Raw genomic sequence first — 15,872 nt, 5'->3', positions numbered from 1 at the left:
AATCTCTTTTTTTTACAAAAATAAAAACTTGATGAACATAATTGAATTTTTTTCAAAATAATACTATAAAAGTTGTAAGAAAATGTGATGGAAAATGATAAAGAAAAGATTATTCTTTTTTTTTCTTTTTCTTGTGGGTCCCATTTCTTGCTGATATAACACTCAAACAAACTAATAGTGACAGCTCACTTAACAGCTACTTTTCACACAGACAAACTACTAAGTAGACACTAATTAATCTAAACTAAAAATAATATTAAATATTAATTAAGATACAATTTTAAAAAAATGAAATATTTAGCTAAAATCCCAAAAATCTTCAGAGTAAAGACACAAGATTTATCATATCAAAATCTACACAGATCTGTTCCATTTGTCTGCTTAATAGTTTAATCCCCATTTTTCATTTCTTCAGAAAAGAACTCTTTTTTTACAAACCCTCCTCAAGATCCAATTTTTCTTCATAAAGATTGAATTTTTATTCAAGATCCAATCTTTTCTGCTACTGAAATTTGAGGGTTTTGAAGGTAATTTAAGTTAACCCTTTTCCCCTCTAAATCTCATTGTTATATATGTATCTTTAGTCTTATATTCTTTATACAGTGTTTATCAACTTCAAGATTCAATTTTTCTTGTTGATTTTGTGTTTTTGAGTAAAGGGTCTGTTTCAGATTAGAGATGAGTAAGGTTTTTTCTTGATTTTAGCTTAAAAATCTCATTTTTAGCTTAATATTGATACCTTTGATTTGGAGACTTTAGAGTTCAAGATCCAATTTTTCTTGTTGTTTTTGTAGTTTTGAGTAAAGGGTCAGTTTCAGATGTATATATTTGCTTAATCCTTTGTTGGAATTTAGAGTTTTTGTAGAAATGAAGGATTCAACTACAGATCCAATTGGGCAAAACTTGATAAAGGTTATAAGCAATGTGTGTTTCTCAGTTTTTGTGTTTTCTGTGCTTATAATTACTGTAATTGCTATTACATACCAACCCCCTGATCCATGGGAATCATCTAGAGCCTTAACTAGGGTGTTTACTCAAGTCGAAAACGCCACATTCAAAGTTGATAATTCTGTCTTAAAAACTGGTGAGGATGTTGCTAGTAGTCCTATTGAAGCTCCTGCTGGAGCTTTTGCTTTAGTGCCGATTACTGAAGCTATTATCGAGAAATCGGAAGAGAATCTGTCGAATGAGACTTTGAAATCAGGATGTGAGGATGTGAATGTAGTGAATTGTTCGGATCCTCGGGTCTTGTATACGATCGAGAGGTTTAATTTGAAGGCCTTTAAGTCCATTGCGTTTTTGGACTATCGAACGCCTGTTAACGGGTCGAAACCGAATGAATGTGATGTGGCGTGGAGGTTCCGAAACAGGAAAGAGAGATCTTGGAGAAAGTATAGGGATTTCCGGAGGTTTAAGATTGGTTTCACTGATGATTGTAGTTATAAAGTGGTACATGCAGGTCGCTGGCGTTCAGGAGTAAATGCCCGTCGTCCGAGAATCCGAGTTAATTCCACTAGAACTAGTACAAGAGCCAAGATTGCTCCACCAGTTATAGATGAAGAGATCAATGATACTATTCCAATCATGGGATCAGATTCAGATTTCAAGAACGGGAGATACTTGTACTATTCTCGGGGTGGCGATTACTGTAAAGGAATGAACCAGTACATGTGGAGTTTTCTGTGTGCTTTAGGTGAGGCTCAGTACTTGAATCGCACATTCGTGATGGACTTAAGTATCTGTTTGGCATCTTCTCACACTAGTAGTCATAAGGATGAGGAAGGGAAAGACTTTAGGTTCTATTTTGATTTCGAACATTTGAAGGAGACTGCATCCATTGTCGAGGAAGGAGACTTTCATAAAGATTGGAGGAAATGGAATAAGGCACATAAGAAGAAAATCTCTGTAAGAAAGGTTAAGGACTACAAAGTGTCCCCTGACCAACTGTTGAAGGATAAGAGCACAATAATATGGAGGCAATTTGATGCCCCCGAACCGGAGAACTATTGGTATCGGGTTTGTGAAGGGCCTTCTGCCAAATACATCCAGAGACCATGGCACGCAGTGTGGAAATCAAAGCGACTGATGAATATAGTAACTGAGATCAGTGGAAGCATGGACTGGGATTTCGATGCTGTTCATGTTGTTCGTGGAGAGAAAGCACAGAATAAGGCGTTATGGCCCCATCTTGATGCTGATACATCCCCCGATTCACTTGTCACGAAGCTTCAAGGAATTATCGCACCTTGGAGGAATCTGTATGTTGCCACAAACGAGCCGTATTATAACTATTTTGATAAGCTTAGATCTCATTACAAGGTGCATTTGCTTGATGATTACAACTACTTGTGGAGTAATACAAGTGAGTGGTATAATGAAACAACACAACTGAATGGTGGCTCTCCAGTTGAATTCGACGGGTATATGAGAGTTGAGGTCGATACAGAGGTCCTTTATCGAGCAAAATCAAGGGTCGAGACATTTTACAACTTGACAAAAGATTGCAAGGATGGAATTAATACGTGCTAGATCGCAAGGTGATATCTTTTTGTGCTCTGTATACGCCATTTACACTTGTTTCCGCTGTTTCTAAATTTGCTTAGATGTTCTGTATCTGAGGTTTGAGCTATTTCACGCTTGTCACGTAACATATTTGTACAATATTCAGTACCATAATCTTCATTCGTCTGAGATTCGTTGCCTCTATATCGTCTCCTTAAACTTTATCTTTCATTTTTTGAAGTTCTTTTCTCTCATTTTCTCCGAGGACGGGTAACAAAGCTCGAGTTCTTTACCATAATGTTCAAGAATTGGAACACTGAAATCCAACAGTGCCCATTTTTCTTGAATTTGCTCATGTGCATGTATTGATTCATAGCATAAGTAACTAATCTAACTATTTGAATGAGGGTGTTGGCTCTCCAAAAATGTTGTCATGTCCGTGTAAACTATGTTGTTCATGCTCTTCGAAAATGTTGTCAGGCTCGTGTCAGATCCCTTAGAAATGCACTACTAGGATCCGACATGCGCTCGACGGCATTTATTTAAGAGTCTAGCAACATAATTTAAATGTGATCAAGAACATAGGGGGTTAATTTCTCATATACCACACCTAAGCGGGTGACCTAGTGGTTGAGATTCCTGAGGTCTCAGGATCAAAACTCAGCGAGAAAAAAAAACACTAGGTGATTCGTTTTATCTGTCGATAGAGTTATCTTGTATCTATTGCTGGTCCAAACACTGTCATCATAAAAACAAAATTCATATTAGTTTACAACAAAGAAAATGACTCTATTAGTCGACTGACCATATGAGAAATCAAACTCATAACAAAAGTTTGTTGAATCTCATTCCATTTCTAAACAAATCAAATGTTCTTTTTACTAAATTTACAACATCTCTCTTGCTACTCAAAACCAAACCAAACTAATTTTTTTTTTCTTTTGTGTACCTTTTTGGACTTGGAATTTTCATTTTCATGTGAGTGGTAAAATTACAAAGTTTTTGTCAAACAATGGGAAAATACAATCTTCACACTTGAGTAAGATGACAGGATCAAGCCAGCAAAATTATCAACTTGTTGTCACAGATTCATCAGTGTTCCAACTTCTGCTTGGTGCTACTTGATTGTGTATTGGCACATATTCCTACCCAAAAAAAAGAAAAAAACAATGTTAGAGTTGGTACACTTTCTTGCTATTTTAAGTCACAAAGACTCATAACCAGGAGCGGAGCTAGAGTGGCAAAAGAATCTGAATACTCTTTTGTCGAGAAATGGATAATTTTATGTATATATAGTCGATATTTTTAGAATAGTTGCTTTTTTGTTTTTTCTTCTCTTCCTTGAACACTTAGTGGGATAAGGGGTCAACCCCTCTATCCTTTCTCCACTTGAATATTAGACTTTTGTTCGCGATAGGGTTTGAATTAGTAACTTGCGTCTAATCCACACGTTACCGGTTGCGCTCTTAATTACAAGTTGAAACAAAGTTTAAGGGCACTTTTAGTTTTTTTTTTATGATTAAATGAAAATTCTCGAGAACTAGTTGACACATAGTTTGAAACTCAGTGGGAATAAGGAGTCTAACTCTTTTATCTTTCTCCACTTAAATACAAGACTTTTGTTCGCGCCAGAATTTAAACTCGTGACATATACTTAACCTATACATCATGCATTGCGCTCTTATTACCGAACTGAATATTATTATTACGATAAGAGAAGTACCTCCATTTTTTCCAAAAGCTCTTTGGGTGATGTAGCTGATATGATAATATTTCTTGCTGAAGGCTTAATAAATCCTTCTTCCACACCTTTGTCAAATAATCCAAGCAAGCAATCATAATATCCATCTATGTTCAATAGTCCAACCTGTTTCATCATTTATCTACGTCGATAAAAATTTATTCGTACTCGATATACATATTATCTCTCAATAAATATAAGAGTAAACATGCTCAAATAGAAGTGAAAAGAAATAATCGATCAATCAACTATCTCTCAATCATAAATGATCATCTAAACAGAAAGTGGTCGAGTTCCACTATAACAGATAAAAGACTGAGCGACATTAATATAATTGTCTTATATTATATTTAGCGACACTAATAATTATGAATATTTATAATCAACGTTTTATATAAATATTGCTATAAAATTTAGCGATTCCGAATGAAATGACATTAATTATTGATAAATTCTTTTTCGAGCAATAAATATTACCGCTAAAAGAGAAATTTATTGTTATTAAATGTTTCTTTTAAGTGTTATTTAAATCTCAACTTTGAGGAATTAGATTAATGTCAATATCATTAAATATTGGATGTTGGAATTAGTCACTTCAATTGCAATTTGATTATTATAATTCAAAAATCTTATATGCATGGTATTCTTTATAATATTTTCAAATTGTGACATACTAACTACATCTATGACATAAAATAAAATAATTAGAAAATTAGTTCTCAAAATCTTGGATTCACATTTGGCTTAGATTTATTTAATTTATTTTCTGATTGTGTGAAACATGACATAAGGCAGATTTGGCTATGATTAAATAAACTAAAATTAGGTTAATTTCCCATGGTTATGTAATAATAAATTGATATAATAATATATAATTAACTAAACTAGTTATAGATAAATAATTTTCTTTTATAGCGTGTGTAGATATTTTATTTTTAATTTGAGTTAGTTTTATTTGTAAACATTATTGTTAGTTAAATAATTGAATAGGAAAAAATAATAATGTATAATATAAGAGATCCCAAATCTTGATTATTATTAGTATATTTGAATTAATTAAATTCTCTTTTGCGTGATGTGGTGGTTCTCTTATTATTTAAAAAAATAAAAAACAAGAAAATATTCAAAGAAAAAGTATATTCTAGTTTTCATAGTGTTTAAGAATTTTATTTTTTATCATCTTCCCTCAAAATATTTAATTGAAGTATTGGAAGTTGAATATTTATACGCAGGCTAAAGTGAAATGAGATAAATAAAATTTTTATATTTTTAATCAGTAATTTTGAATTTGAGTTATGAAAATGAAAAAATAATTATTTTTTATCAGATAAATTTCATTTAAATTTATATTAGTCGGATCAGTAAATATCGAAAAATAAAAAATTATATATAAAAAATTTAAAAATAGTAACACCACCACTTGCCTATGGGTTTTGAGTAGGGACTAAAGAGGGCCATTGAAAGGTCATCATAATACCAACATTTTCTATCTTGTTTTTGTCCCATCAATCAAATAAAAGCTTTATATATTAATTATCAATAATAATAACATCTTTTTATTCAAAAAAAAATAAAAATTTTACTAGAGATTTTGAATTTAAGCCGAGAACGAAAAAAATCATATGGAATGCTTCTCTTTTTAATTGACCTTATTACGTTATCCATATGAATTCAGACTAATTCAAATATCATTAAAAAAATAATATCGAATAAAAATAAATCGATATTATTATAAATTTGAATATATGTATATATAAAATTAAATATTCTTACTGGTTTTTCATGAATTCCAAGTTGTGACCATGTTATCACCTCAAGCAATTCTTCCATAGTTCCATATCCTCCTTTAAATATCATCATCATTTTAACATGAAAAAAAACCATATAATATATACGATCAGACCTCTATATATAACAAATTATCATTTATGAAAATATTTTTTTTATCGTAACAACTAAGTTTTATTTAGGATCTATTTTTTACGTTACATTTTACCTCTTTGCTAGCTATAACAATCCTCTTTTGTTACAACATTTACAATAGTAGAACAATTTTTTCACGTCATACCAATCTCTATATATCGTCATCTTCTCTAACAACATTTCACTTCGAATCGATTTTTTCGTATCACATTTTACCTCTCTACAACAAACTATAACCTCTCTATATATAACAACCTTAGCTTTCATTATATACCAACCAAATTTTCTTTGATATCGATTTTTCATGTAATATATATTTTACCTCTCTAGAACACAGTCAATATCCTATCACGATAACATCATCTTAACATAACAACCAAATTTTATCCGTAACTTCTCTATTTAAGAAGCAATAATAACATATCAGTGTAATCAACGTGTACACATATCTTACCTCTACACCTTTATAAAATAGAAATATTATTTCTGATAGACGTTTGATCAATATTGAAAAAATTAAAATTAGGGTTTTTTAATTACCAGGAAGTGCAATAAAAGCATCAGCTCTACTAGCCATTTCAGCTTTTCTTTCATGCATATCTGAAACTATTAATACTTCTCCAACTGCATGGCCTGAAATCTGCTAAAATAAATTATTAAAAATAATATAATAACAATTTTATTATTTTATATGGGAAAAAACAATATATTATACAAAAAAATCATAATAATACCTCTACTGAAACAAGAGCTCTTGGAATTATTCTGTTCCATTGAAAAAAAAATGAGAAAAAAATTAATAAAAGTCAATCATATATATATTATAGAATTTTGGTCATACTTGTATATATAACGAATTTCTTTTTTAAAAAAAAAGATTTGCACTTGTCTAGAACTCAATAATCCTCCTTCAAGAAAAATTAAAATTAATTTCACGCGATATATATATCAATCTAATGAACATATGACATTAGTCTGAATTTATTTCTCGAAAAAAAATAAGTTTCTTCAAAAATTTTCTACCTCAAATTTGACTACCACGCAAGAATTATCACGAGAAGTTGAAAAATTAATTCAATCATTCAAATTTTTATTTTGGAATCGATAAATTATACATCCTTATATATATATATATGTGTGTGTATTTTCTCACTTCAATATTATCACCTAAGTAACTATAAAAAATCTATAATTTGATGTAAACATCGATCCTGATGAGTTTTCTTGTAAATCTTTTCCTTTTCTCCTCTTTCTCCTATCTTTCCACAAGTTATAAATAAAAAAATATATATATCGAAAAAACACTACTAGAAAACGTAATTCTTTTATGAGTATCTAAAATCATGAAAAATCGTATTTTTTTGAAAAAATTATGAAATTCTCTTTAGAAGGTTATCGAAAATATAGTTTCTGACAAACTTCATGAGAATTAACGTTTTTTAGTAGTGAAAAAATAAAGGGAGGGAGGGGGGGTGGGACATAGGATTAATTGAAAAAAATTTGAAGTAACGAGAGAGATTCTCTACGCGAACGATGATTGAAGGACTAATTATGTCTTACCCAAGAACATTGCATCCACCATCATAAACAGCTTGAGAAACTAATCCCATTAGTCCAATACTTCCTCCTCCATAAACAAGATCAATTTTTTTCTCCACCTAATTAAAAACATTAATTTAATTAATTATTATAACAAAAAAATAATAAGTTTTTAAAAAAATACAAAAGAATATAACTAATTTGAAACAAATATATATAAAGAAAAATTAGAGGAAAAATTAAAATACCAATTCTCTTCCAAGATCAAGAGCAGCATCACTAAATATTTTTCTATATCCTGAATTACTTCCACAAAATACACAAATTTTCTTGAAATTACCCATATGAATATGAATAATATGATGTTTATACAAAAAAAAAATTCTTCAAAAAGGAAACAACTAGAGATAGATTTTATTTGAGTACTTTGATAGAGTTTGATCACTTTAAGTGGTCAACCACATGATTAGATATATAAATAATGAGAAATATAATAATAATAAATTAATTAAATAATTATTGAAAAAGTTATATTATTATGATAGGCTTGCATGACATGTAGGTAAGGCAAGGTCCATGGCCCATTTTTCTAATAGGATTACTTTTTCTTTGGAAAAACTACGTAATTAGACATATTTTATTATATTATATATATTTTTTTATTTTATTTTTAGAATATTACGTAATTTATTGAGTTTTCTATCCTATGTTAAGGAAGATTCATATAGATACATGTGTGTTCTCTATTAAATACATTGAAATAAGGAGAGATGCGAACGAGATCTGTTGTGTAGCCCATATACATGCAAATCACATTAGATACGTGTATCTATGTATCTATGGTGATTTGCATATATCTGGCCAAATACATTGGAGAGTGGTAGAGAAATGGGGGGAGGCAAGTGAGATGTGTTTTGTATCACAGATATATGCGAATTTATTTGGATACAATGTCTCCAAAATAAATTACAACTAATTTTGATCCATGTATCTCGAGACACATTTATTTGGACGTATTTGAATGTATATGGATGCATAAAATCTGATAAGATTCATAATATTACAAACTAAAGTATATCTAAATTATTAGCTCACAAACTTGTGAGATTTATATGGATTTTGTTTTTTAAAAAAAATGTTGAAGTATTGTAAACTAAGTACTTTTCGATTCAATTTTAAAAAATTAATTACTATCATGAAATTTAAATTAATAATAAAATTCCATGATATTAATTATTATTTTTGTAGAAAAGCATCAATTGGTCTTCCTATAGCCACAATTACAAGGTAATATGAATTCCTCATATGTAAAACAACAACATAATAATAATAATGGCCTAAAGTTTTACTGTGGAATATAAAACTTTATGATAATTTTTTTTTTAATTATAAGGACTGAAAGTGCCTATTTTGGATCTTACCTCTTTTTTATTGTTAATATTTATTTATTTATTTATTTATTTATATTCTTATAAAGTCAAACAAAATTATCACTTTTTTCCTTTTCAAACTCAACCTTTTTTTTGTTTTTTTGGGGTGGATGCACCTTCTTGGAATTTTGGATCAAATTCATCTCCTCTATTTATTTATTTTTAGTTCTTTGAAATTAGTCTTATATTGTCCTTTAGAACTCTATTGAGGTGGCTATTGGCTTTGTCTATATTCAATATAGTTTTTTTAAAAATTATTTTTCTTCACTTTAATTTAATAAAATCCAATTTGATAATAAGTTTGTCATTTACTTGTAACAAAGTCAATGTACTTGTATTAAACTATACACTCTCATGTTTAATTAAAATTAAACATGTAATTAAAAACATCATTTTTACTAAAAAGTGTTTAATCAAATCCACAAGTAGGAAAGACAATGTTGTTTTCAAGCATATTATTTAATTATTTTGACTAAAGTAGATATTTTATAATTTTTCTATAGTCTCTATGCATAGGTGCTGTATATTTTTAATTTATTTGTTTATTATATAAAATAGTAGAATGGTTGTGAATATTCATTGAGATTTAATCTTGAGAATCCAATTGATACCAAGTGCTAATAACTATTGAATTTATTAAAAAAAAACATCATAATTTTTTTTTTAAAAAAAAAGTTTTATCATCCATGACAAGTAAATGCATATTTATCATCAGAGATTATAATAACGTTAAGTATATTTTTATTTGTAAGAAAAAGGTCTTGAATATATGTTCAGAATGAATAAGGTTAAGTATATTTTTATCTGTAAGAAAAAGGTCTTGAACATATGTTCCAGATGAATCCTTCTTTATTATGGATCAGAGTTCAGAAAGTCATTGAAACTCAAAGTAGATACTGAACACACAAGATGGATAACATAGTTTTTTTTTTTTCATCATCCATGACAAATAAATACAATTTATATGTCAACTAGAGGTTTTATATGGTAGGGTTGTAAGTATTGCTCTAACTTTAATCAACGGTCTCAAACTTATGATACAAAATTGAATTGTCTTTGATAGATATCATTTTATTTCTGATGTGCGGTTTTTCAAATGAATATAGATCAACAGAGCTTAAAGTGTGTATTGAACACCAAAAAGATAACAATAAAGATCTATTATGATGTATATTATCAACGATTATGATAAAATAGACAAAATTCTTATAACTTTAATTCAAATACAAAATATTTTGAATTTAAGTCATGAAATAGAACCAAGAATAATCTTTTCTTTTGTAGAATTATTAGAGGTACCAAAAACAGCAAATCATGTTTGCTTTTTACCATACAATTTGTTATATTATTATTATATAGATAAGAAATAATGATAATGAAGTTGGTTCCTAAAGGCAATATATACCTGTCATTGTTCCTATATATTCACAAATTTTATTTTTTATTTTTTTTATAATATTCCTATATATTCACAACAAACAAAATAAGAAATTAGTGACAAACAATCTATTTAACAAAAAAAAATTAATAATAAATTTCTTAACTATTTTATGTCCTTTTATCATCCTTCTTTTTCTTCTATTATGTCTATAACTTTAAAAATATGTATGTGAACTTCTATTAATTATACCTCAATCTTATCGTACCGATTAATAATTTCAAATTAAAAAGAACAGATATTTACGTCAAATCAATCAAAAGAAAATTGTGTTACCATTTTTTCTCTTCTTAGGGTAGGGGATGGGGTCTTTTCAATCTTTTTTTTTTTGTGATATTATATATAAGGCTTTGCAAACAAATCATAAATCATTAGGGTTTAATCTTTGTTTGACTAGTCATAACTAATAATGATTAAGGGCATATAATATATCCCTTTTTTAATCACACAAAATCAATTTTTATCATATACTAATATTATAGTATACCTAGCTACAAGAATATTTTCAAAATTTAAGTCTGACTCTAATATAATTATTATGTGAAGGATATTATATTTATATATCCATTTGTTTTAGAATTTGACTTGTTTTATTCAAATTCGCTTCGAAAAATTTTACGTCATTTTTTATGAAAGATGACTCAATAACCAAAGCTAGAATCCACTAATTTCTAAGTGTGCAATCAAAATTATGATGATAAGAAGGGGCCTATCATCCACTTCAACAACCACTAAATTAAATCTTATATATTCCCATATTTTTTTTCTTCTAAAAATTAAAATAAAAAAATCCATACTTTCTTTAGTTAGTTGCAAATATAATCATGTTGCTTTTTTTCTTTTTTTTGAGCAACTTATTGTTAATTAAAAAGTAAAGAAATTGACATCCACATACAACCACCATTCACCAATGAAATGATGAGTATGGATATGATTCTTTTCATTTCTTGTGGAGAACACATGGACAAATTTAACCTATGATATATCCGAAACGATTCAGAATTTAAAGTTTATGTATTTTTTCATAGCAATCTCAAATTAATATCATAATAATAATTGAGGTATTGTTAATACTATGTATGCATAAAGTGATACAACATTGAACAAAATGACACTATTTGACAATAGATGACTCTTGATGTTTTAATATAGTGCCTTTTTTCTTCTAGTATCGACACCAACGTAAACAATATATTCAATATGATCCTACAAACAGGAGTTTGTAGATGGTAACTCAATATTGAGACTGCTTAATTGAAAATTCTGTATACACCATTGTATAACCAATCCTCTCGATCCGTCCCTAGTTGTATAATCATATGCATTCTAGAAACAAAAAGGTGTTTGAAAACATAGGTTAATTAGTTAAAGTAATTTTATCATGCATTTTAAAGATGTGTTACTTTACACTTTTAGTAGCAAGAACAAGTAAACCTAATACCAAATTAGTTAACAAAATATGTGATTTTAAATTAATAAATTAAAAATATGTAAAATGTACGAAAATGCCCTTCAATCGTGTAATCTTAAACGTGTCGTGTGAAAAAATAGAATTGAAAATTACCAATTAGAAATGAGACATTCTTTATTAAACGGATTTTTAAAAAAATGGAACATTAAATAAAATAGTAAAAACATGACTATTAATTATGTGCTTTTTGACAAAAATTATAATTATTGTGAATTTAGTGATAATGACTGGATACTCGTGTAGTCACAGCCTTTCATAATTTTAATTAATCTCATTAATAATGTGTATATCACAATTAATTATGACCCTATATGTGTCCCTCAAACATTGATTTTCACTAAAATCTTTTATTTTTCGCTCGATGTTTGATATCTGTACTGAATCATTTTACTATCAAATGTTATTATTAGTCGTAACTCACAGGTACCAAAAATAAGATATTTTGACGTAAAATTTAAATTAATTAAAAGTATCGTTCAGTAGAAAAGTGTTACCCTCAAATAAAGACTTTTTAATCCGAATCTAAATTAGTCGAATCTCAAATAGTCTAGCACATCCAGAAGCCCAATTATTTCCAAACAGGCCCAATTCTTTTTATTTTTGCTGCAAAGTATTCACGATAACAACATATCCAGTGAAATCCCATAGGAGAGGATACAATGTACGTAAACCTTACCATTAGCTCGTGGAGATAAAAAGATTGTTTCCGAAAGACCCTCGACTCAAATGCAGCAATCCAAAGGAGAAAGATGGGGACATTGCAACACATGAGTATTACATCAAGGAACATTAGCTTAACACAATGAGTAGATCAATGGTTTTAGAGCCATTTGTTTGAAAACTTTTAAAGTTAAGAGGTTCTTTACCCATCCTCTTTTCTTGATCACCGGATATTGATAGAAAAACAATCGCACCAAGCAAAGGTACACAACCTAGGCTTAACGCCCCAATGAGCACAGTCAAAAGAGAAGCCTTTGGACAACTCAATAGGATCAAAGGAGAAATGAATCATTTCTTATCTATAAATGTCTATTATATGAAAGAAGTTTCCAATTACAATTACACATAAAACTACTATAGATACAAAAACATCTCGAAGAGCTAACTCACCGGGGAATTATGTTGGGGACGCTACTATGAGAATCAACAATAGCCAGAGGTGTTTATGAGGTGATGTTTCGTCTTCAGATATTATGTTGAGGGTGACAATGGCAATGGCATTGGCGTTGTTGACTCTGTCAAAGCCTCGTGCTAACTCACCGGGGAATATGTTGGGGACGCTACTATGAGAATCAACAGCAGCCAGAGGTGTTTATGAGGCGATGTTTCGTCTCAGATATTATGTAGAGGGTGACAATGGCAATGGCATTGGCGTTGTTGACTCTGTCAAAGCCTCGTCTAATCTTCGTTGAGCAGACTTGGTTCTGTAACACCATATCTCAAAAGCCTCGCTAAGGTCTGGATATTTAACCTGTTCAGCACTTATCCAATCTGCTAGAATGTCAGCTTGATCATTTGACGGTAATGCTGAAACCAATGAAACTATAGCTCCCTCGACACACTGGCAAAGGTCATCGCTCATCTTGTATGGAAATGCAGCCTCCATTTCATCGGAAAGGGACTTCATTTTTCTTATGTATGGAAGCCATGTCTTGAGCAATTCTACTCGACTTTCTGCTGGAAGAACTACAGTTCCGTAACCTACAGCTTCCAATACTTTAGATGTCACTTCTATTAACTTCATCTTCAAATCCCACATGACAGAATCAAGTCTTTTATCTTCGATGACCTTCAGTAAATTGCTCGATATATTAGACCAGTGAGTGACAAAGTCCTTCATGAGATCCATCTTCAGAAGAGTGTTATGCATCCATTCGAGGTCAGATAGACTCCGCATTATATTCTTTTCCATCTCCATGTTCGCAATGTCAGGCTCCAAAATCAACGAGAATAATTCATTTTCGAAAGAAGAAAAGATTTTAGACACCACAATTCTAGTCTCCACTTTTATTTCATCATCAGCTATGACCAGAGGAATCTTTTCATCGTCCTCGAGCATGAACTCAACCTGTTCTTGAGCTGAGGTTCTTAGATCATCCTCGAATTGAGGGAATGAATCACAAGTTGAAGTGGCATAGCGGATGGCAGACAAGAAAACTTCTTTTGTGCCACTTAATTCTGCTTCTTGTATATCCGAAAATATGGGCATGGTATAAGAACTAAGTTTCGAAAATTTCCTATTATCTTGTACTTGTTATTCTCCAAGGAAAAACCAAACGACTGAGCTACGAAGAATCGAGGACTTTAAACAATATCAAAAGCACATCCAAGAGAGTAGTCCACCTGAACCCGAAAAGGGTCAATCTAGACGAATAAAACAAAGATTTGAAAGAAACAAGACTTGTGAGAAGGAGTTGCAATAACGAAAAACAAAATGCAGACTGCAAAAAGAGTTCTATAACAAGCTAAAACATAACCAGATTACTAGCTAGAGTGCACTGTTCAAAGTGTAATCCGTAATAAACGGGAGAAACAAGACCAAATCATCTGCTTAACATAAACGAGACGTAAAAAATTGAATCTTGGGCCTAACTCAATCCCAAAAGCTCGAAGAATGATTGCCGAAGTCCATATAAGAAGTCCAAACTCACCACATCCCCTGATGTGAGACTTAACACTAGACACTAATAACACAATCCACCTATGCAACTTATATAAAAACAATCAACTTTAAAGATTTTTCTTTTTTATAACCATGGTATACGAGCCACCTTGTGCACCTCGACTAATTCCACGAGGTACCAAAACTACCTCCCACCAACACAAGTACCAGGGTAACTCCGTAAAGCAAAAGACCAAATTTTTCCTCATAATAAAAGATTGGAGTACAACAAATCGCGAACGAAAACAAGTAACTTCCTCTCACATATTCTACTTGTTAACATGTATCATCAACATTTGAAAATACTCCTTCCCTTCCAATTTGTTTCTCTTACTCCCCTATTTAATGCATTTTTTTTAAAAATCCCTCTTTCCATTTTCGACACCTCTTTAATTTCAACTTTCCACGTAACGTGTTTAACACCACAAGATTGTACTATACTCTAATACATTCTACATACCTTAAGTGATTCAAAACTCGTACTGAATTATTTAAAACACCGTGTCAAGTTAAAACCAAACAAATAAATCGAATCCAAGGGAGTAAAACAAATACATATGATCTAAACATGCAATGATCAAATTTATCTACTAACAGATCTCTAGCTATGCAATAGTCAAATTTTTTAAAAATTAAAAAAAAAAATCTTCAGTTTTACAGGGCACCAGAATTAAGATATCAAGATTTAATTTTTATAGCATAAAAAAAAACATTACTTTATAATAGAAAAGGGGCTTACACTCGTTCCACGGCTCGAACTCGTGACCTACAATTATAAGTTTGCTCCAGAGCTTCACTTTTCACTATTATTAACATTAATTAAGAGCAAATTAGGATACAAATGCAACTATTTAGTTAAAAATTAAGAAAAAAATGGAACTTTAATTTGATTTTAAAAATTTGGTTAAAAGGGGGGTTTTTTGCAGTAGAGCTCAAGCTGAAGAAGAAATCTATGGAGTTAATTGAAATTGAGTCTTTGATTCGGGTCAAAATTTGAGTCCGTTTTTGTTCATATATGGGCTTTTGAATTGGGCCCCCAATATCTTTCTTTTGGCCGTTTTTATTCGTATAAATTTTAGGCATAGTTTTAATATGAAATTATAATCTATCCTTATTTAGTTTGTAATTACATTGATTTATGAAAAAAATAAAAAAAGTCGGGTACA

General features: G+C 30.1%; 3 protein-coding genes across 5 annotated transcripts; 1 reads left to right on the top strand and 2 right to left on the bottom strand.

Annotated features, from left to right (window-relative positions):
* Nucleotides 1–326: 326 nt before the first annotated feature.
* On the bottom strand, nucleotides 327–8,288 carry LOC101244985 (cytokinin riboside 5'-monophosphate phosphoribohydrolase LOG8). Its single transcript, XM_004228654.4, has 7 exons — nucleotides 7,954–8,288; nucleotides 7,727–7,824; nucleotides 6,901–6,931; nucleotides 6,707–6,806; nucleotides 6,017–6,087; nucleotides 4,226–4,369; nucleotides 327–3,647 (listed from the first exon to the last, which is right to left on the bottom strand). Exons 1-7 carry the CDS (start codon nucleotides 8,047–8,049, stop codon nucleotides 3,573–3,575), a joined length of 615 nt encoding a protein of 204 aa, XP_004228702.1. The 5' UTR covers nucleotides 8,050–8,288; the 3' UTR covers nucleotides 327–3,572.
* Nucleotides 868–2,706, top strand: LOC101256797 (uncharacterized). The gene has a single exon (XM_010317976.4). The coding sequence runs from the start codon at nucleotides 868–870 to the stop codon at nucleotides 2,527–2,529; it is 1,662 nt and encodes a 553-aa protein (XP_010316278.1). The 3' UTR covers nucleotides 2,530–2,706.
* A 4,743-nt stretch (nucleotides 8,289–13,031) lies between the features above and the next one.
* Nucleotides 13,032–15,694, bottom strand: LOC101244517 (BTB/POZ domain-containing protein At3g05675). 3 transcript variants are annotated; one of them, XM_004228652.5, is made up of 2 exons: nucleotides 15,446–15,694; nucleotides 13,032–14,408 (listed from the first exon to the last, which is right to left on the bottom strand). In XM_004228652.5, the coding sequence occupies exon 2, from the start codon at nucleotides 14,251–14,253 to the stop codon at nucleotides 13,384–13,386; it is 870 nt and encodes a 289-aa protein (XP_004228700.1). In that variant the 5' UTR covers nucleotides 14,254–14,408; nucleotides 15,446–15,694; the 3' UTR covers nucleotides 13,032–13,383. The 3 variants fall into 3 exon arrangements, with proteins under 3 accessions (XP_004228700.1, XP_004228701.1, XP_010316287.1); XM_004228653.5 differs by having other exon boundaries at nucleotides 13,032–14,387; XM_010317985.4 differs by having other exon boundaries at nucleotides 15,423–15,689.
* Between the last annotated feature and the right edge of the window lie 178 nt (nucleotides 15,695–15,872).

The sequence above is a fragment of the Solanum lycopersicum genome, chromosome 1, assembly GCF_036512215.1.
Source record: "Solanum lycopersicum chromosome 1, SLM_r2.1".
Taxonomy (NCBI): Eukaryota; Viridiplantae; Streptophyta; class Magnoliopsida; order Solanales; family Solanaceae; genus Solanum; species Solanum lycopersicum.
This window is presented reverse-complemented; position numbering and strand designations above follow the sequence as displayed.

What these genes read in the sequence shown, in the direction of transcription:
- LOC101244517 (XM_004228652.5), bottom strand. Translation starts at nt 14,253, where the DNA reads ATGCCCATATTTTCGGATATACAAGAAGCAGAATTAAGTGGCACAAAA.
- LOC101256797 (XM_010317976.4), top strand. Translation starts at nt 868, where the DNA reads ATGAAGGATTCAACTACAGATCCAATTGGGCAAAACTTGATAAAGGTT.
- LOC101244985 (XM_004228654.4), bottom strand. Translation starts at nt 8,049, where the DNA reads ATGGGTAATTTCAAGAAAATTTGTGTATTTTGTGGAAGTAATTCAGGA. An exon ending in GGTGGATGCAATGTTCTTGG is followed by an intron (nt 6,932 to 7,726) that starts GTAAGACATAAT and finishes TCAATGGAACAG; the next exon opens with AATAATTCCAAGAGCTCTTG. An exon ending in GAGCTCTTGTTTCAGTAGAG is followed by an intron (nt 6,807 to 6,900) that starts GTATTATTATGA and finishes TTATTTTAGCAG; the next exon opens with ATTTCAGGCCATGCAGTTGG.